The sequence below is a fragment of the Colias philodice genome, chromosome 18 (genome assembly GCF_061535455.1).
Source record: "Colias philodice isolate Cphi_HAF_F1 chromosome 18, ilColPhil1 Martin Lab GWU primary, whole genome shotgun sequence".
NCBI lineage: Eukaryota > Metazoa > Arthropoda > Insecta > Lepidoptera > Pieridae > Colias > Colias philodice.
The window spans coordinates 4,736,216-4,758,093 of NC_143103.1; the positions used below are offsets into that span (position 1 = coordinate 4,736,216).

Consider the following 21,878-nt stretch of genomic DNA (forward strand, 5'->3'; position numbering starts at 1 on the left):
CTTGAAATACTATAAAGATAGAAATAAGTGAAAATGTTTTGTAAATAGGTATATTGGAAATTTAAATAAAACACAAATATAGAAAAAATAAAATGTAATAGATCCATAACAGTACCCAAAGAAAGACCTACCTTAATCACAGTATACCCGACCAATAGTTTACATTATTATGGAATCCATACTGTAAAAGAAAGGGACATGTGAAATTATCTGAAACTTTATCCATTACTCTGGACACAATCTATCATTACATAACAAAACTCAAAATTAAAAGATTCTCATCATTGAGAAGTTAACCTTATTAATTTACTTACACTATTTCTATAAAATTTTAAATTAACATTAATCTCTTCTATTCTAATTATAAAAAATATAGAAAATACACAACATTCACCATTTAGAAGCATCTGGGTAGGTCATAGAAGTACGAAAATAATATATTTCCTATTTGTATCTTTAGCACAGAAGAGATTAAATTATAATGAGAATATCACAATTATTACAGTCTATACAACATTCTTACACACAATTTATATAACGTGTTTGAATTCCCAAAGTTCTCAATATAATATAATATTAGTAGACATTTCAACTATTTGGCAAATTAACTTTACAAATTCATGTAACAAGGCTTCTTTACAATATTTAAGTGTGGCATTAATTTGAGAATTCATATTCACATGTCTAGCCAAATATGTTAAAATACATATGTACCACTAAAAATTCACAATACATACTATAATTTGTGCCTTGCCAATGAGAAAATTTCAGGTACTTTTGACCCTTACACCTTATTTCCAATGGACTCAATACATACAGAATGTCTTAGTAATTTATACTTATTATTTACATTATAATATGCATAATAAAATGCTGATGAAGCTGGTGGAAGAGTCAATTACAAATAAATGATAATAGCAGATTTTGTGACTAAGTACAAGAGATTAAATTTGTGACACATGTTCAAGATATAGATAATTACGAATTAAAAATAGTGCGAGGCATTAATGTAAGAATACAAGCCTCTTTACAGCTAACAATTATAGGCGAAAGTTCTAAGTAGTCAAAAGGCAATTACATATATAAAAAGCAAATTAAGTAAGGAGTTTCTTTAAGAAATGATGTTTTTTTAATCACAATTTGTACTGTATCCTTTGTACTTTGAATACTGATTATGCACATGGGATAGCAACTGTTTCGTATTTACAGAAGGAACTATTTGGTAACTGGTTAAGAAATATATGACTAACATCATTTACACATTTTTCTACTTAATACTACTTTACTATATTTTTTTACCTTAGTTAAGCAGTGTTTAAAGGAATGAGCTGATGCTCAATTTTTAGTAGTTTATATTTGAAGTTATACTTATACACTGTGAATTGAATACATATTTTACAGGTTAGTAACTTCATTATATATTTTTGATATTTCCAAATTGTTTCTTTATATTTGAAATACCTAACACTAGTTTTACATCAATGTCAATTAGACGGTATAAAATCTATAACACAATACTTTTGCAGGACAAACACATATATCAATCTGATTATGTTATACATACAATATAGGACCACAGGGAATGCCATGTGTATAAGCTCCATCTAGACGACATATCATATGTAAGTCTAATACTTTAAAGTTTAAATCATATCTCTACTATAATGGTGCATTTACACATTCGTGTTCATCATTTTCCTTTTAACTTGTAAAACCTTTCATTACATAAGAATACTCTTTGATTACATACGAATAACCGCTTTACGCGAATCAAAAGGCGAATAGCCAGTACTTCGTTTTTATATATTTTATACGTGTTCGTTATTCGTCTCGCTTATGTTCTAGCTTTTCACACGAATGTGTAAATACTCCATAATACTATACTATTTGCTGTGATTATTTACATTTATTCGAGCTCTGATAATACCCCAAACTGTCTTATTAAAAGAAATGTAAAAATATCTTACATATAAGTTTCACTCACATACGAACCATGTGTTTTTTCTTTACATGTGTAAATTGCATGTAAAATATTTTTGTTTATTTTTTTATTAAGATACTAAGGAGATATACATATTATGTATTATCTACGCAAGAATGAAAATAGTGAAAAAATAATTTACGAGTTCAAACATTGGCTCAAAAATCCAAATGAAATATTATAGGTAAGTATGGAATTTTGGCCAATCAAAGATTTCTAAGGTGCAAATTAAGTAATGTTTCAAATAAATAACACTAACCCCAGTACATAATACACTAATAAGTAAATTTTAAAGATTATCATGTTTCAGATACTTCTATCTAATAGATTGATAGAATATAAAGGATTGGTGTCACCATTTGCTGATAATGTAACCGATAGTCTGTTTGACAACTATGCTAAACAGAACATATCAAGAAGCTATGAAACCGACCATAACCGTTTAAGTACATATATATAAAATTTAGCATGTAGTTCTTTGTACCGAGCGTTTGAATTTCGGTGAATTTGGCAAGACTTCAGGTAACTCTGTGACCTTTTGTATCGTGAAATCGGGAAGGTCCGATTCCGAGTCGTCAGTGTACAGCGGCACCCAAACTGTACTTAGGAGGTCTGCATCTTTACCCCCCTGGAATAATAAATAAAACTATATTATAATATGTCGCATTATTGAAGAACATAATTAAATTAGAACTAAATTTATAATTGGGGTCACTTGGCCAAGCGGGCAAGTAATTATTATTAGCATTATCAGTGTACATATTAACATATTCAAATAATTATATATCTACTGCTAAAATGTTTACACAGGAGCAATTGCAATAATTTATTTACACTGTCATAACCTTTGTTGTTTGACACCAACAATACTATTTTGCTTACAAATTGATCCTATAGACAGATCACGTAGACATAGATATTTGAGATGTATCCAAAGCCATCAAGATACATGGAAATTCGCATTCACAATAAATCTATGACAATCTAATTCAATAAGGTAAGATTAAATAGATAATTTTTCAAGTAAATTATATCACTATGTTCATGATAAAATAATATCGAATGATTGATGAGTCAACAATGCGACTATTTACCTTTATATCAGTTTCGAGTTTATCCCCAACCATGATGCAGGAGCGCGGTTCGACGTTGAGCAGCTTGCAGGCCTCTAGAAAGATGTTCTGGTCGGGCTTCTCCCAGGGCAGGTCCCCGGAGACCAGCACACAGTCGAAGTACTTGCGCAGGCCAAGCCTATCGACCTTCTGCCACTGAGCCCGCGATGGCCCATTCGTGATAAGACCGAGAAGATAATCCTCCCTGTGCCATTCATTCACCACTTTTTTGTTATTACCCGTTCAACACAATGCTGAAACTCAGCACACGATCAACACGCTTGCACATACTTTTCAATGATCAACTCTCATACAACCGTAGAAATAAATGCAATCGTAGAAAGTAAATGCAAGTTATCACATATAATTTAACGTATAAACTATATGCAAAAGACTTATATGATAATAGTGATATGTTGATGAATTGTGTCATAATTTTTACTTGTTCGTTTTGAGAAGATTAACTTTGATTCTAGATTGAAAAGCATACATCAACATAGCATTTCTTATAATATAAAATAATAACAATGGAGATATTTCAATGTAATTCTCCATTTGATATTGCTGTCAAACAAAAGGTTTACCCATTTTATTCAACATATCAACATTACAAGTATACACACCACAAAATATCTCCAGAGTTAAGTAAAATTTCTGAGGCAATGGGTTTTACCTTCTTGGTGTACTTCCTCATATATTTTACAAATACAATTCAAACCTAAGTGTAGGGCACGCGGCGCCCAGAGTATGTCACTCGTTGAGCAACAACTGAACTGTTGAAAAACAAGTAATTCATTAGCAACATGCGCTCAAAGCCAACCCAATTCATTGTAGAGGTCGATATAACACTCGCCTAAAATTACTGCATTAAAATTGTCTGCCAAAAAAGTGTCGTACCTCCACAAGACATTGGTGTTGACTTCAAATGACATTTTCAGAACTCATTATAAGAAATACCCAACAAACACAGTATTATGTGGCGTGTGAAATACATGAGATATGAAGAATTGACATTTAAATGTAATGATGCCAATGATTTTATGGTGATGATAGAAAAAACCACATAAGACCATGCAAAATTCAGAAATTCTTCCAAGAATTTATATCATTACAACCGGAAATATGATATACTTAATGCACTTAAAATAGTACAAAAGTGACATTTTTTGCTCTAGAACTTGAGTAAACTTGGAACAATCTCTCCAAACATTATTGTCAATTCCTCTAATTAAATGTTTAGATCTCCCATTAAAAACATTTGAAAAGAAATTGACTATCATGTAAAAAAGTTACATCATGAAGAAATATTTTGATCAGCTTCAGAAAAGGGAGTTATGGCGCAAGCTCTTGTAAATATTTCTGCATAACATAATAAAAATCAAAAGACATTTAGGTCGTACCTTAAAGTTTCCAAGAGATGTATAACATCTGGCGAAAGAGCTAAATATTTAAATCGCAATTTTAACCACTCGGCAGATATATTTTCTGAAAATAATGAAAACAGTTGCTATAAATCATACAAAGTTTGTTTATTATGTACATATCTTGTGAATTGATATATAAGTATTGGTTGAACAAAGTTGATTTTGAGGCGCAAAATTCAGTACCTAAGTATCTAAATTACTTTGGTAGAACTTTGAAATTATGTATAACTGATTTGGAATAAATTTATAGTCACAGAGCAAGTCAATAATCGCGAATAATGACCATTGCTCTGCTCCCATAAGAACAATTTTCGGTTTAATTTTACAAAAAGTAAAAAAAAAATGGCTTTTGCACTCCACACAACGCGAAGCATGTGGATGTGTCCTACTCTCGATTTTACCATTTCTCCAGTAAAGCCACAGATCCTGCGCTGCAATGTAGGCTATATTAAAATTAGCGGCGATTATTACTGAATGAGTACACATGCAACGCAAAAATTACGCATGTGCAATGTGAATGCATCCCACATCATAATAATCACCGGTAATTAAAACGTAAAAAGCAACATTGAAACTCGTGCCTAATGGGCTATTAAGTTGCGATATAAACTGACGTTCTGGGCATATTGCCAACCAACGTATCTAAAATGAAACTTCCTTGAAAGGTCGTGAATAAAAATACAAATTCATCGTAAACATGAGTAGGTATTCATTAGTCAAGCCCACATAAATGATAATTATACCTTTCTTGGTTGGGTAATCAACTGCACGCCGCACTAGTGTTAGTATAGTGAATTAGTAAAAATTAATTTCCTTTCGAACAAAGTATAATGTGAAAAAGTTATACTAAAGTGTGAATAGGCAACCTGGCGACTTCAAAATACCGTTGTACATTATGTAATAAGACTGCAAGTCGTTAATTCTTAATAATTCCTGTACCTTTCCCACTTTCCTATTTAGTAATTACCAAATGCATCTTGATAAGATCATGAAGCAAAATTGAAAATTATCTCTTTTATTTGGGGAATTATAGGTATGAGGCAGGTTACAGGTATGTTGTATACCTACCATATACCTACACCTGTTTCACTGATCGATTTTCTTTAAGGAAGTGGTGTAGATGATCAGCCTTGTGTCATTTTTTTTTGTCCCAACCACCACGGAGACCGGGAATCAAACCCAGAATAAAGGAGGCGATTATTTTTTTATTACTTTTGTATAAAAGTTACTACGAATCAACTCATGCCTCCCAAAAAGTTACAGAATGTTGTTGTCATTTTTGTTTTTTAATTAACAATAAATACTCACTAGCGATATGTCTATAGTTCTTTGGTAAACAATTGCGCCACAAATGCGCTGGCCACTCGTGTATTGCGTAGGATTCATCGTCGGGGCGAGCGCGGAACGCGCGCAGAAACATGGCCGCACTCTCCGATGCCACGTCATGGGGAACACCGTACTCCTGATGCAAGATCTCCACTAGCTGTTGAGACAATTATTGACGTGGGTATAATGAATAATGTTTGTCAGTCATCAAACATAAACTAAAGGTGCTGACTCTTAGCATTTTTTGTTACGTAACTAACGAATGAATGGCGTGACACGTATTCGGGGACGTTGAATCACCTTATCCCACAGGAGAAAATAGACAGTCATATGTAATATTATTGAAAAGAATATACGTCTACATGAATTTAAGAAATTACTTGAAAAGAAAAACAAAACACTGTGCAATCTTTGCTTATGAAAAAAAAAAAACAAAAAATTAAGTGTTACCCAAATTAATAAAACTTATTTTAATTATGTTAATATGTTTAAGCAAAATGATGACTGAAAATAATTTGTATTGAACAAGTTTCACAATAAGCTTATTAAACATGGTGAAAAAAAGTCGGTAGGTACCTAATTTTTAAAACACAGGAACTAAGTAATTAATTTTCAACATAAATAGGTGAACATGGAAATTTGATTTGTTTATTTCAGCAGTGTTAAGGAAGCATTGGTGTATGTCATAAATAGAATGAGTTCATTGTACTGTTAAATTTAAGATCTCGTTCACTCACCTGCTAGTTGGCACCATTTGCAGTTTGTAAGATAATACCACTGACATAGGGTAATTGCGCTGGTTTGCCGTCCAGTTTCGGTTTTCGTCCATTTGACTGACCTGCTACAATCACGTGCGTAAAACTTGAATACAAACCTACCTTCCCGCGCAAGTTTGCACTTTTTACGGTCCTTAATGTGTAAGCAACAGTACTATCAACATCAAAATTTGATTTGACAAGAAGAGAGTTCAAAAAATTAACGTAAAAGTGGCCGCTTCCCATCCGTGCCTTGCAGATGTCATCGCGCGAGAGAAAAATTTGCCGGCGAGAAAAGTTCATGGTAAGTTAAATCTCTGTTTTAGCTAGTTAACGTAATGTTTTTGGTACGTATGTTTAGTTATAAGCCTATTAAACGCAATTAGAAGTGTTTATCATACTTTTTTTATAATACTCTTCGAAAAATTAAGTGGACGGATACTAGGTTACCAAATTCTCAAAATATTTGGTTTTCGTCCAAGTGGACGAAAACTCAAACAGCTACGTGAATATTTGTTAGGTTCTTTTTACTGTATCGGACCTTTAAAATACTGAATAGTTTCTCCCGAAGTGATCTTTATTGCTATTAGTTTAGATTTTTTGGTTTCCGTCCACTGCTTTGTCAGTGCTGCCAAAATAAAAAAATATTTAAAGAAGTGGACGAAAACTAAATTTAGCTTTAAACGTTTCAGTTTTCGTCCATGAATGAGTATTGGAGTGGACAAAAATTAAAAATGGCTATTCTTTTGCAGTACTTTTCGTCTTTTTTACGTATTGAAAAGTTTTCTATTCAGTATCTTCCTTATAAATAATTGGTGAGGGCCAGAGTGTTGTAGGTACCTAATATTGTCATTCATTCAGTCATGTATCATTCTCCTTATGTGAAGTAGAGTCAATTATTCGTGGCATAAATGGGGGTAGGTCAGACATAATACACTGTATTTTTCTTGATTATCATTCACTTGAGTATCATCTTTTATTCTAGGTCTGTTTTGCCAATGCAATATTTTTTTATTTTCCTTACTCAACGTATCCTAAGAAAGATCTTATTGTTTTTAGATGGCCTCGAAGGAGTCTAAGAAAGCTAGAAAAAAAAACGCTACGTACACTGAAGAATCTTTAATAAAGGCATCAGTAAGACAATAATGCATAGTTCAGTAAGGTATAGTATAGTTTATTTTAGTAGCTAAAACGTATTATTATGGCTGTGTTTAATATAGTACGTTTCATTTGATAAACAAAGTATTAGAAGGAATATTTCTGTTTTTTGATGTAATTTCTCAGTCCTATAATTATTACTTTATTCATTTACATTGTACGCATTCCTTTCTTTATTACGAATGATTAATCAGTCATCACTAACGCATATAAAGACTGCCAAGTGCTACATAGATCTCAGTGTTGACTAGTTATATTGATTATTATTAGTAAAACTAAACCTGTAAGGTAGTGAGAAATTGTGATGTTGATTAAATAAAAGTATATATTTACCTGTAATTGGTTTTTAACTTAATAGTTGACCTACCCTCCTTTTTCTACACGGTGGTCGAAAACTAGCTTACACTAGGACGAAAACCAGTTTTTTTGGACGAAAACTAGCATTTACCCTACTTTTGCAGAAAATAATTTAAATAAAAAGATACGTCAAAATGATTTATTTTCACTTAATATTATCTTAAAGAAGACTATATAAGGACTAAATAAAAATATTATATGTTTAAGGAAGGGTGCTCCAAAATATTTATTTCGCATCACAAAGTTGGCAACTCCCATAACTGGACGAAAACCAGCGCAATCACCCTATTTGACTCTTATTTTATTAATGAATTATTACTAATAATAAAACCCAGACATTGCTTTTAATTATTTATTTGAAAAAACATCAATGCGTTTAACATTTGAAAATAGTTTTAATTTCCATAAACATTATTTACAATAGCAATGTTACCATTGTTGAAAAGTATTAATAGCACACATATTAAAAGCTATATTTAGTTAAGAACACTCTTAATCACCAAATAATTTTTTGCCTAGATCCATCATTCTGTGGCTTCTGCACATTTTTAATGCACCACCTTTCTTTAATACCTTTTTGGCGTCTTCATTTGAGTCAACTAATCTGCACAGGAAATCTTCAAATGCTGATTTAATATTAGGAGCTAGCGTGCCTACTTTTACTTTAGCTAACATTTCGGCAATACCTTCTGCCCACCCACTTTCAATAGCAAATTCAGAGATCCATGGAACAATTGTCAAAACACCACTCAATGTTTGCATGCCCAAAAACCAGAGATCTGCTATTTCATTCCAATTTTCTTTGTAGGTCATGGATACAACAAGAGCACTGGGGTCATTAGACTCATCAACCATATACGCATCCCACAGGAACCGTATAGTTGACTGAATGTATCTACAAATTGAGAAGTCATTCTTCTTAACTTTATTGGCTTGTTGCTTGAGTAATAACAATCCTAAGACAGCAAGATGTCCATGTAATACTAGATTCTCAGGTATATTTTTCAATTCTGGGAGGTTATTGAATATAAATTTGAGCAGAGTGTTAAATAAAAGACTGTTTTCAACTACTTTTGGAGCTAACACTGTGAGGTTCATGAATATATTACAAAGGCTAACCATAGCTGCCCTTGAGTCCTTCATGTCTTCTAAAACTTTTGGATCTAATTCCGGTTCTGGTTGAGTTCTGGCCTTTCCCCTCTCTGATTTTGGAATGGGGGGCTTTTTATAATGAACAATGGACCAGTGGAAGCTCATTGCTTCATACAAAATGTCTTCTTGTTTCAAGTTTAAAGCAATGTCTCTAGCTTTATCTTCTACAACAAGATGGCAAAGGGCAGGTAACATCAACCTTAGCAAGTCAATCTGTCCCATTAAAGTTGTATCAGTGTCCATTGGTTCTCCTTCAGACTTATTTTTCTCAGCTAGTTTTCTTGATCTATAAGCATGGAAGGAGTCATTGGCCAGGGAAAACATAAATGGTAGTAAGTTATACACTTGGTCCCTCATTGCTGTAGTTTCTTGGGCTAGCCAAGCAACTAAAACTCTTACCATTGCACACACAAATACTTTCTCTGCATCAGGGAGTTTATCTCTGTTTTTATCATTTGAAACTTTTGTTAGTAAGGAGACAACAGCATTAAAAGCACCCTTTAGACTTGTATATACAGATTGCTTTTCTTTTTGTTCTAAATCCAGTTGATCTGTGGCCATATAGTTGATAGAGGACTCTAGTACAATAAAACATGCAGTAACCAAGTCACCATTAGCAAAAGCTTGTTTGAAACTCCTGTCCTCTAGTTGCATTCTGATTTCAATGGCACATAATTGTAAAAGCAAAAGGAAGAACTTCTTTGGGTTCTCTTCATCATTAAATGTCCATTCAATACCTAATAGATCTATTATATTGGCAGCCAATTTCAAAGCAGGATCTCTTTGGTTTTTTCCTATTTTGCTGGTAAGAATATCATGAAGTGCTCTGTAAATACTTTGAGGCCAAGTTTCATCAGATGCTCCTGGTAGGATAGTGTTTTTATTGCAACTATATAAAAGGGCACTTAATATAGTAGCTAGCTCAAATTTACGCTCAGATTGGTCTGTTGCAAAATCCAATGCAATTTTATTGACCAGGGCATGAAAAGGTTTTGGGTCATTGCCCCATGCTGTAGGGCCATAGCGACTTACCAATTTCACTAAAATATTCAATGCTTCATCAGTCTGAAAACTTTGGTGGGAGTAAATTTCAGACATTTTAGTAATAGCACCAACTTCAATAAGAGCTTTTTGTCCAGCTTCTTGTTCAGCAATACATTGCAGGCAGGTATAGGCTTCACTGATGATGATGAGGTTATCATCATAGTCTTCATTGTCAGATGTTTGAACTATATCAAGGAAAACTGGTATATTTTCAAGCATTTCAGGATGAGTTGCAAGTTCTGGTTCATTGCAAAAGCATGTTAGTATTGAGAGTGCAACTGATTTGTAAACAGAGGGAGGGCAATCATCTTGAGCATTTGCACCAGTCAGGAGTTTCTTCAGGAATTTAAATCCTATTGCTTCAAATAAGGCTTTCTTCGCCGCCGCATTGCAGTCCTTTCCTTTAACGAGTTTTGTTACCATAAAGAGGGCTGCGAATTTTTCGGTATCGCTTTGAGCAGCTTTTAGTATGAGTATGCATTTTTTTATTGGCTCTGATATTTCACCCATTTTGAATTAAATACACTGCGTTTACAAAACGCTATAGATCTCGCACCACTGAGAGCACGAAGCTGTTGAATCGAGCGAACACTGTTCACATCACGTTTATTAATAGCACGAGTTCTCTTTCAAAATAGCTAAATCTGGACGTTGAGCTCACGTTCTCCAACTATGAAAGTTCTATTTATACAACACTGGAACATAAACGAATCGACGAACACGCGGGTGCAACACAAGTAAGTTATCGACGGCGTACGAATCTACAACGGCGTAGATTGGCTATGACAGCGCGCGTAGTGATATAACCATGACCGTGGCAATGTCAACATAAAGGGAATCTTACCTTTTTGCAAGCTTTTGCGTCTCCCGCGCGTGTTTGTATCAAAGTATTATCTAAATCAAAAAAGATAGTTGACACATAGTTATCTTCGTAAACACCATCCATATTATTTTAAGACAAAATGATAAAAATAAATTGCAACAAAATTGTGTCAACCTATACGTGAAACGTAGATTTATGATTTGACAGAATTGCCCTTCAAATACAATCGTGAAAAACAAAATTTTTACTCAAATGTCAAATGTCATGAGAGTAGAGATCAGAAAGTCTATTCTCTTTGGTTTCAAAGTTTTTTTTTTTCATTTATTGTATGAATATCCGTCAGTACTTTCCCATAATTTTCATTTCATTTAACTTTAACACAATTATATAAGATAACCACAAAATTTTATAAACATTTATTAATAGCAGAGCCATCTAGAGGGTATAGACTTTACTATTTCATGCGTTTTCTTTTGAGTGCAAACAACAACTGAGAGCGATATGTATTATGTATTTTAAGGGTGTTTGTTCTTCAGGATGTTATTATGATACTCGAATGTTGCGCAAGGGTGCTCTCTTTACTATAATGTTGTAACTTATACATAGTTTGTAGCATTATCTCATAAATAAAGTTAATACATAAATAAACTAAAAAACACGCAGAATATTCTAAGTTGTCTCACATAATACAGAGCATACGCAAGGAAATTATTTAATCCTATCATCTAGTATCCTTATCACGATAACCTGATTGAATTATTGTATTGTCGCACAAAGTTTGAATAAAATCCTGAGATGCGTCTAATAGTTACCTAAAAATTTTAGAAGTCACTTTTGAGTTTTTATCCACTTGCACTTGCACGTTGCAATTGAGCTAAATAATTATTGCATATATAAATTATGTATGTGTTTAGTAACAATGCAACAATGGTACTATTTAGCTGATGAAGCTGTTATAAGATCCATCATCACACGGTTGTTGGCTGATGCACTGGACACGGGTAGACTTAATTTCGAATACTTAATACCTATGAAGTCTACCCTTTCATTTAAAAATACAGCTTGTTTTACACCATGTCTTTGCTGCAACGTGGCTGCAACAGATTTTAATTAGACGAGAAGCGCCTATAACAATATCTAGGTATTATTAGTTTATTTTCTGCTTCTGAGCGGATAATTTTTGTTTTTGAAGTCGATTTAATTTTTTTTAAACCGAATCATAGGTAAAAGCTATCCAGTATCCATATTAGTTGTGTGTGTGTGTGATTTTTTTTAAATAGCAATAATTGCCAATTAAATATTAATTATAATTAATAACGACCGATTATGTTTTTATGTTGGGAATGTTATTTACCTTCTTTCATATAATAGCGCTTGTCAAATCAGACTTTATCGAATACAAATGAGATTTTAAAGCACTTAGCTAAAGAACTTTAAGAATTTAAACTTTCCATTAAAGATTTTTACATTGATAAAGTAAAAAATGATCATCATTTATTGACATAATAAATGTAGACGAACTAAACATCACGTAGACCGTATACCGTACTATGGTTTTCGCGAAAAATCATGTGTTTTATGACATGTACATGGTTATCACGGGTCGTGACACCAGCTTTTGATAACATCTTCCCTATATATGTATTGTATAAATCACCGACACAATAATTTCACGGTCAGTTACCAAACAACCATCAAGATGGTGAGGCTTACGAAGGAACAAGTGCAGTTCTATAAAGACAATGGATACATCCATTTGAAGAAACTCATCAAGGGCAAGGAGCTGGAGAGAATCTCTGAAGAGTATGACAACTTATTCAAATTGAAGCAAGATAATAAAATTGATGCTGCGTGGGTTGGAACTGATGAAGATAGAAGTGGAAGTGAACTTACAGTAAGTAATTTTAATTTTTCTTTGCTTAAAATTTTCTTTGAATAGTTCATACTTAATTTTAAATATTTTACTAATTAATTTCTGCCCATTTATTTAAGAAAAATGAATGACCAATTATCTTGTAGCTGTTAAATTCGTTCAGTGCAATTTAATAATTAGGTATTATTAATGTGGTCTCAAATATACATTAAAGTATGTAACCATAGGCTATACTATCGTTTAAATTTTATAACAATTTTTAAACACTTGCTATAGGTGAAAGCTATCCACAACCTGCAGATGCATCATGAAGTTTTCGGTAAATATTTGTACAATGAAGATCTCTTGGATGCCTTGGAAGATGTTATGGACACAAAGAACATAATCTTGCACCACACGAAGGCTAACAACAAGCCCCCAGAAAAGGGTGCTAACTACCCAATGCATCAAGTAAGTTTCACTAAAACTTAGATTGAAGTTTAATAACGTCAGGTTTTCGTATTCAAAAGTGTTTGAATTATAATATCATAAACGTATTTAGTTAATATGTTCTGTATTTTAACAAGATTCATGTAAAAAGTATCCATTTAAAAAATTGGGAAGAAAATAATAAACGACGTGTAGGGTAATATCGTGTTTCTGACTCATTAGAGCAGATAATAACTGCTGGTTATGGTTAGAAAAATGTTTGCTGCTATATTTGGCTTACGATTATTTTTATTTATGACTAGCGGTCCGCCCTGGCTTCTCTCGTGGTACATGTTCACGTTTTCTCTCTAAAAGAACAATCCTCGTACTTCAAGCTTATAAAAATAGAATTACCGAAATCGGTTCAACCGTTCTCGAAATGCGCTCAGCAACAAATTTAGCATTTCATTTTTATGCCTATTATAGAGAAGATTTACAAAGTCGATTTTTTCTAGGATTACCACTACTTCCCTTACGAGAAGGACTCAGTAGTTGCTGCAGCTATGTTCCTGGACACTGCCACTCCCCACAACGGAACTTTGTTCGTGTACCCTGGATCACATAAATTGGGACCCCTAGAAGACTTTGGCCCTAAAGAAGGAAGCAATTTCCACTATGTTGATCAGGTATTATTTTAATAGTTTCATTTAGTGTTATGATGATAAAGTGTTTTGTGAAGAATCTGTATCAGTGTATGTTTGTGTTAAGAATTGTTTTTGTATTTAGTAGATATTGTTAATTGTATAAAATCCATACTAATATTATAAATGCGAAAGTAACTCTGTCTGTCTGTCTGTTACTCAATCACGCCTAAACTACTGAACCAATTTTCATGAAATTTGGTATGGAGATACTTTGATACCCGAGAAAGGACATAGGCTACTTTTTATCCCGGGAAAATGACGCAATCTCGGAAATCCCACAGGAACGGGAACTATGCGGGTTTTTTTTTGACTGCGCGGGCGAAGCCGCGGTCGGAAACCTAGTAATGAAATAAAAGTGTTCTGAAGAACCATGTAGTTCGCCCTGCTACAAGACATTTTATTTGTCAATAATTATTGAAATAGACGATAAAATATGCAATGTTGTTCAACAGAAAAAGTTCTCGATCGAGGGCGCGACTCCCCTCAACGTGGAGCCTGGTGACGTCGTCATCTTCTCCTACTTCACGGTGCACGGCAGCACACCCAATCTGTCCAACAAGACCCGCCGTATGATGCTCATGCAAGTGACTGACGCGGACGACAGGCCCCTCACAGGGGTGCCCACTTGGCCCGGCGCGGGATGGGTGCTCCGTGGGGCTAATAGGGGCCGCGATGCCTCGATAGCTAAACGATATGAGGCGTAATTTGTTTGTTTTTATGGTGTGACGTTAGTGTATAAGTTATTGTATTCTTTAATAAATAGATGCTGTGATTACTTTTTCTTTTATTTTTCATTTCATCTATACATTTATTTTACGAATTATGAAATTATGCATTGCATCCAAAAATATGAGAAAATTGAGCTTAACATTACGTATTAAAATAATTTATCGATTATGCTAATTAATTGCATAGATAAATAATTTAAATATAACGGCTTAATGCAGTTAAATTAAAATATTTATCTATGCGAAAAATTCACACATTGAAAGTAAAAAATAATAATTTAAGTTACAAGATAAACTGATTTTTGTTACACAAAGTAATTCCTCCATATAGGGTGGATGTACCACTAGTTGACCATTTAAGCGGTTTTATCTTTAGCTATATAATATAAAAAACGGGTTATTTGTTTTACGTTCAATGTTATTTTTGGGACACAGATAATTGAATACTCACTGTAACTATTGTTCTTAATATCAATTTGATAACCTTCAAAGGTTTTATGAAAACTACTCTGAAAGTTATTTCTGCTAAAAATACCATTACTTGACCACTGATCACCAATATCTGACCATCATTACTCTAAAAGTTGACCATTTTCAAAATGGACGAAATGTCCTTCTTCGAACATTAGTTTTGTTTAATAAATAAATATATTATTTAATAAATAAAGATAGGTTGATGAAATCAAACCACTTGGTCACGGAAATCAAGTGGACAACTCAAGGTTAATAATATTCTCGGCCCCGAAACCTGACCAACTAAGTTCGGTATAAAAATCTTACGGTGGTCAGCTTTTGGAAATATGCAACATAAAGCTATGACTTAACTACGGCTTATATGGTTTGTTAAATTAGGTAGGTATAAGCACAAACCAAAGCACGTCTTTCTTAGCAAAATATAAAGAACCAAGAGCTGACCATACTGGTCAACAATAGGCGAAAAATTGTTTTCGTTGCTCCAAAAGATAACCAGGCCGCTAAAAATCATGAAAAACTGTTCATGCCAAAAATGAAGCCGAAAGTCTATAACAGAATGGTTCAACATTATGCCTATAACAAGACATATAAAGAGTAATCGATTGCATTCAAGATAAATTAAGATTTCCCAATCAACTCCCGATAAAAAACTCTTAGTAAAAAATGTGATTACTTACGGGGCACCTACTTAATTACATCTTCGTGTTGAAAAAATGTCAATATTTCTGACCAATGGCAGCAAGGTTTGTTTTTATTTTATAGATGATGTTGCTTTATAGAAAAAACAATAAACTATCATCTGGGGCTGCCGTATTTTCTTAATTGGCGCGTATATTTGAATTTCGGTCATGTATTGGCGCTTGGTCAGCTAGTGGTACATTGACCCTACCTATAACTTAAATAATAATAAACAACATACTTTCCTATTTAAGTTATACGGAGGGTCTTGTTTTGCTCATAAATATTTTACTCTACTCTATAACCTTCGTAAAGTTCCGTTGAACTTATTTAGTACTAGCTGTTGCCCGCGACTTCGTCCGCGATTCGGTCGTTTTTCGTCATTCGTCGTTTAAAAAAAATACGTGACACTTTATTTTTGAATGTTCTTAATTGTCTCTTATAAAATTTAACTACATTAAAATTGAATACTCTGATAAGAAAATCTTAAAATCATCGAAAATCATAGACATCGAATATCTGAGGAAAACATGAATGAATGTGATTTAAATTCTACATTTCTTAGTAATTAAAATAATAATCTTAATTAAATGTAGATTAACAGTTTGAGCGCACCATTATAGAATATATGTACCTAAGTAATAAATTACGTTAGTTTACATAGTAACTTTACTAAAAACACGATGACTTTCTTTCGCGCTCGGTACCACAAACTAAACATGTTTGTGGTACGTGGCCCGCGTCACTTTACCCCCCACGAGTTCCCCTCCGTTGCTATGCGAAAATACATTCGTCGCCCTACTGTAGGAAAAATTGTAATACTGCGGCCTGGGCGTTATAACACGCTCAGGGAATTCCTGAGTGCTGATAGACTTCCGTCTATCGGCATTTATACCAATTTTATATTAATATCACCATCTTGAGGAAAAGCTTCTAATGTCGATTTAAAACGCATATATACGGATTAACCTGATGAATTAACATGTTCTAAAATTGTGAAATGAGTTCAGTTTTAAATTCGAGAAATATTGATTTCTTGTATTCGATTATTCGTCGTAGTCGAATACAAAATATATTTAAAGAAACTTAGGTTGGCCTTCAGGCAAAAGGGATCCTATCAAATGATAAACTTGACCTTGTATCTTAAAAGTAATAATGAAAGGAGCATCTGATAATTGTTGAGTACCAAAGGATCATTTAAAACGCAATACTATAAGAGCTAATATTGTCTAAGAACTGTTTAGATTGCACATGTTCCTCTAAAACTTAAAAGTAGTGATTTCAAAGGTTCCGGCGTATCTTCAAACGAAAGCCGACTCCTTACTCCACTTTAAAGCATTACAAAAAGAACATACTACGTTAATATCGCCTATACAGAAGATGATCTGTAATCAATTGTGAGGTTATAAGCAAACCCACTTTTATATTATTTTGTCGGACCACACCACCGAATTTGTAGATTGATCTTCTATGTTTACCTCTAAGTCATTAAGACTATGTCGAAATCTGTCTGCAATAAGACGGGCCTCTCGCTATTCGTCCGTTTAAAGAGACCAATAGTTTCAATTCTTAATCTTTCATTAAACAAACTTATTAATCGTTCTTGTCTCAAATAATGGTAATATTCGCGTCCCTACTCTAGTCATTGCTTATGCTCATGTTCATCTTCGAGAGATCGAATAATATTATGGTGCACCCTATTATTTGTCAAACGGTCTTCATATTGAGTAAAAGTTTCAGAATTCTCGAGATAAAATATGACGATCGTGATCAGCTGTGAGACGTAATTCTCTCTCAGTGAGGGTTTCGGTCTCACGGGATAGTACAATATGCCATTTGCGATCAGCTGTGAGACGTTATATATACCCTCAGTGAAGGTTTCGGTCTCACAGGATAGTACATGCCGTTCGCGGTCAGCTGTGAGCCGCAATTCTCGTTGTGAAGCGGTTTCAGGTTCGGCATAACACATGTTGTTTTCGGTCAATAGTAAGCCTCTTATCTCTAACGATCCTTGAGAACTCTTATTTCTCATTTTCTTAACTTTGCTCGAATTTCGATATATAAAGATTTTTTAGGTGGCACTGATGCGGGTGAATAAAAATTAAAACGGACTAAGAGTGTTATAATCTCAATCATCATCATCAATACATATAATAAAATTGTGGAAAAGTGATGTCTGTACAATTAAAATATGTAGAAAAAAATTAGCAGGTGTTATTATTATCGAGAAATCGAGAGAAACCATTTTTTTCTCTTAAAAGCTCCCCCCCTCCCACTTCCCGAACTCCGATTGACCGTAATTTATTTTTCCTTACATTTTTATCATATCCTTTTCTAATGGGTTTCATCCTACTGCGATTTTTTTTTTGTTTCAAAAATTATCTACCCTGGTGTATAGGTAAATTTTCCACATAAAATGTCCTTTAAATTATGTCGTATTATATTTTTAACCCCCGACGCAAAAAGACTGGTGTTATGTGTTTGACCGCTATGTATTTCTGTGTGTGTGTGTGTGTCTGTCTATGGCACCGTAGCTGGCTAACAGGTAAACCGAATTAGATGCGGTTTTTTTTGTTAGGCAGAATATTTTCCGACGCTGGTTCTTAGATAAAGTGTATCAAAATTGGTTCATCCACTTATTATACCTACATAGGGGTAAAAGTGGGAATGAAAAAAATGAAAGTTATAATTTATTTTTAAAGATCGTCGGGAAGTTTATGAAATTATTTATTCCTTTTTCTATACACTTTTCTTCGTCTAAACGGTTTAGTTACGTGCTCTCTCTCTCTTCAGCCTTTAGTTACGTGCGTGAGACAGGAAAGATCTAATTTGGATTTGTTTCTGGATTTGATAAAAACTGAGTATCGATTAAGCTGATCAGTGGCTACTGGCTACACCATAGATTATTAAAAACATCCGTTTAAGAAAGGAAGGAAATAGAATTTGCTCCTCTCCCCCCCCTGGTTCCTAAAAAATAATATGACATAATTTAAAAGAAATTTTACGTAGAATTAGTTAGGCATTTCTTTTTTGATTTCGATATTATATACTAATCATAATTTTTAATTACAATATGTAGTAACTATTTGGTATAGGTTAGGCATTTCATTTCTTGATTTTCTTTAATAATTTGGTACGTAAGTTTTTTAGCTCAGTTTAGTAAGAAATTTTAATAACATTTCTTTTAATTATTTATGGTAGTACAACAGTACAGTATGGTTGTACGTATTTACTCAATAATTGTATGTTAAGTAGTAATTCAGCATGGGCGTAGCCACGGTGGGGCTGGGTGGGGCGCTTACCCTGGCTTTGATCTGGTAGGTACTAATTGTGAAAGGGAGTGGGCGTGGGCGTGGGATTGGGACTGAACGTGGCATATGGCGTGGGAGTGCGAGTGGGCGCGGGAGTGGGAGCATGAAAATAAAAATGATTTTTTATTGTTGCCCCACCCTGAGCCCATGGTCATAGGTCCCATAGTCACTATTCCACGCGAACGAAGTCGCGGGGACAGCTAGTAGACAAATATAATCAGAAAGCTTTGAACTCCTAAGCTCAACCATAAAAGATAGACATTTATGATGTCGGGAGATATTTTTTATATAATATGGAGAACATTTCTTTCATACTTGATTTCTGTGTAGCTTTAACCATTAAGATACACGCATTAAGAACGCACACGCGACGAAAGCTTAAAAATGGAGTTGCTGCTCTGCTCACGAATATGAAAAATAATTGTACCGAGTTTCGTTTAAATCCGTCGAGTAGTTTTTGTTTCTATAACGGTTATACAGACAGACAGACGGACAAACATTTTTGACGTCGATGTCGATCTCTAATCACCTCGTGATAGTTATTTAGGAAATATATTTCATGTGCAGAATTGACCTCTACAGATTTAATATAAGTAGGTATACATATATTTAGATTCCAATTTCCATGTAACGTTAAATTCGACTATACAATAACTAACAGACAACGCAGCTGCAGGTTACTCTCGTTTCCGTAAGTTGAGGCGGCTACATATTCGGTCCTAATAACATGACTTTTTGTGAACGAAACGACAGCGCGGTTTAATTCGATGGCAACACCATCAGAAAAAAGGAAATATTTTTAACTTTGAAAAAATATTATGATTTACACTATTAATACTATTTTAACATTAACACAAAATATAAGACTGTGAGTGTGTAAAAATAAATCCAGCTAGTTTCACATCACAGTTATGTTTATAATTAGGTATACGACATGAAAATATATTAATTACCTACCAAGCAATAATCATACAGATAAATACTGAACAAAAGTATTAACAGTCAAAGTATATTTTTACTAACAACATGTAAATGATGAAGGAATAATAATTATCAACGAACTAACCTTTTTGTATTAGAGTCCCGCCTCGTGATCGAATTATTAAAACACGAAGATTTTTAAAAATGTAACCAATGAACACAATCAATATTAGATTAACTGCAGTAATGGTGTCTAGTTTGACTTAAAATAATATACATCTACCCTCACTTTTAAAAATGTAGTATATTCACACGAATTATATAAGCGCACCTTATAGGGAAGGGAAGATTTATTATGGGTTAAAGAGTTAAATAAATAAATAACATAATTATATTTAAATTATTAATTTTTAACATTGTGTTCAGTAGTGTTAACATGTAAATTGATTTGATTTTTACGAAATCTCATAGATGGCGCTGAATCAAATTTGTCTTTATAGTACTAAGATTCATTAAACAGTTTCTCTGCCCAAATTACGTAAATGACGTAGTTTTTATAGTGTAAAGCTAGATAATAGCATGGCTTACTCAAAAACAACATTTAAACATGAGTCTTTAGATTGTACGCTGTCGTAGTACACGGAATACGTAAGAAAAGTAAAGGTTCACAGCTCCTCCCCCGGAGGTGATAGCATGATAATATGTTTAAAAAAACCTCACACGACCTGTTAGTAATATTCATGCAAAATTTGAAGTCAATCTATGCAGTACTTTTCGAGATTAGCTCGGACAAACATACAGACAAACAGACAAACAGACAAACAGACAAACAGACAAACAGACAAAAATTCTAAAAACTATATTTTTGGCTTCTATATCGATTATAGATCATGGATTATGTATTCTTTTAAAAAAATATTCAATGTACAGTTTTGACTTTCCTACGATTTTATTATATGTATAGATAAAAATTGATAACATCTCAAGTAATTCAAATACATATATGTAATCAGTAATCTTAGTTGTAATTTGATGTAGCTATAAATTATCGGTAATAAAGAGAATTAAAATTGTTCGTATTTTTAATTCACGAGCTTGATCTGAAAATTACGCTGACCTTCAGCGTGAAACATTCATCTTAAGTTCACACTTCACACTATAGCACAGAATACATAATAGTAGCTAAACGCTACAGAACGGACACTCTCCGCCTCCCGCCAAAATTAAACTTACCTCACCCCCGCGCGATCAGACATAAAATGGGCCATATTTTTCTGCAAGGACGATACGCAACGAAGATTGACAACATTAATCAAATTGACTTAAAGTAATTTTATTATTTTGGATTTGTGATTATCGTTTTTCGTAGAAAATGGTTAGATATTGTGCTGTTTACGGATGTATTTCATCAGAAAAACGCGAATTTTTTTTTTACGCTAGTCACAAATGTGCCAACCATAAAGCGTTAACACACACATTTGCAGTCTCTACAGTGTGACTGTCAAAACGATCATTTTGTATGGAGTGTCCGGGGTGTGACTATAGATAATAATATTATAGTATACAAAATTAAAATATACTTAGAACTAGGTACTTTGAACTAGTTATATCTATGTGGAAAAGAAATTTTATTCATAAATCTTCACAAT

General features: G+C 33.4%; 3 protein-coding genes across 3 annotated transcripts; 1 reads left to right on the top strand and 2 right to left on the bottom strand.

Annotated features, from left to right (window-relative positions):
- Positions 1-79: 79 nt before the first annotated feature.
- Positions 80-11,374, bottom strand: LOC149480409 (N-acylneuraminate-9-phosphatase). Its single transcript, XM_089706399.1, has 5 exons — positions 11,154-11,374; positions 5,826-6,000; positions 4,494-4,578; positions 3,076-3,298; positions 80-2,609 (listed from the first exon to the last, which is right to left on the bottom strand). Exons 1-5 carry the CDS (start codon positions 11,253-11,255, stop codon positions 2,445-2,447), a joined length of 750 nt encoding a protein of 249 aa, XP_089562525.1. The 5' UTR covers positions 11,256-11,374; the 3' UTR covers positions 80-2,444.
- Neurochondrin (neurochondrin) lies at positions 8,452-11,120 on the bottom strand. Its single transcript, XM_089706397.1, has one exon. It carries the CDS (start codon positions 10,817-10,819, stop codon positions 8,606-8,608), a length of 2,214 nt encoding a protein of 737 aa, XP_089562523.1. The 5' UTR covers positions 10,820-11,120; the 3' UTR covers positions 8,452-8,605.
- Positions 11,375-12,778: 1,404 nt separating the features above from the next.
- On the top strand, positions 12,779-14,892 carry LOC149480411 (phytanoyl-CoA dioxygenase, peroxisomal-like). The gene is made up of 4 exons (XM_089706430.1): positions 12,779-13,026; positions 13,282-13,455; positions 13,929-14,099; positions 14,570-14,892. The coding sequence occupies exons 1-4, from the start codon at positions 12,832-12,834 to the stop codon at positions 14,819-14,821; spliced, it is 792 nt and encodes a 263-aa protein (XP_089562556.1). The 5' UTR covers positions 12,779-12,831; the 3' UTR covers positions 14,822-14,892.
- Positions 14,893-21,878: the final 6,986 nt, after the last annotated feature.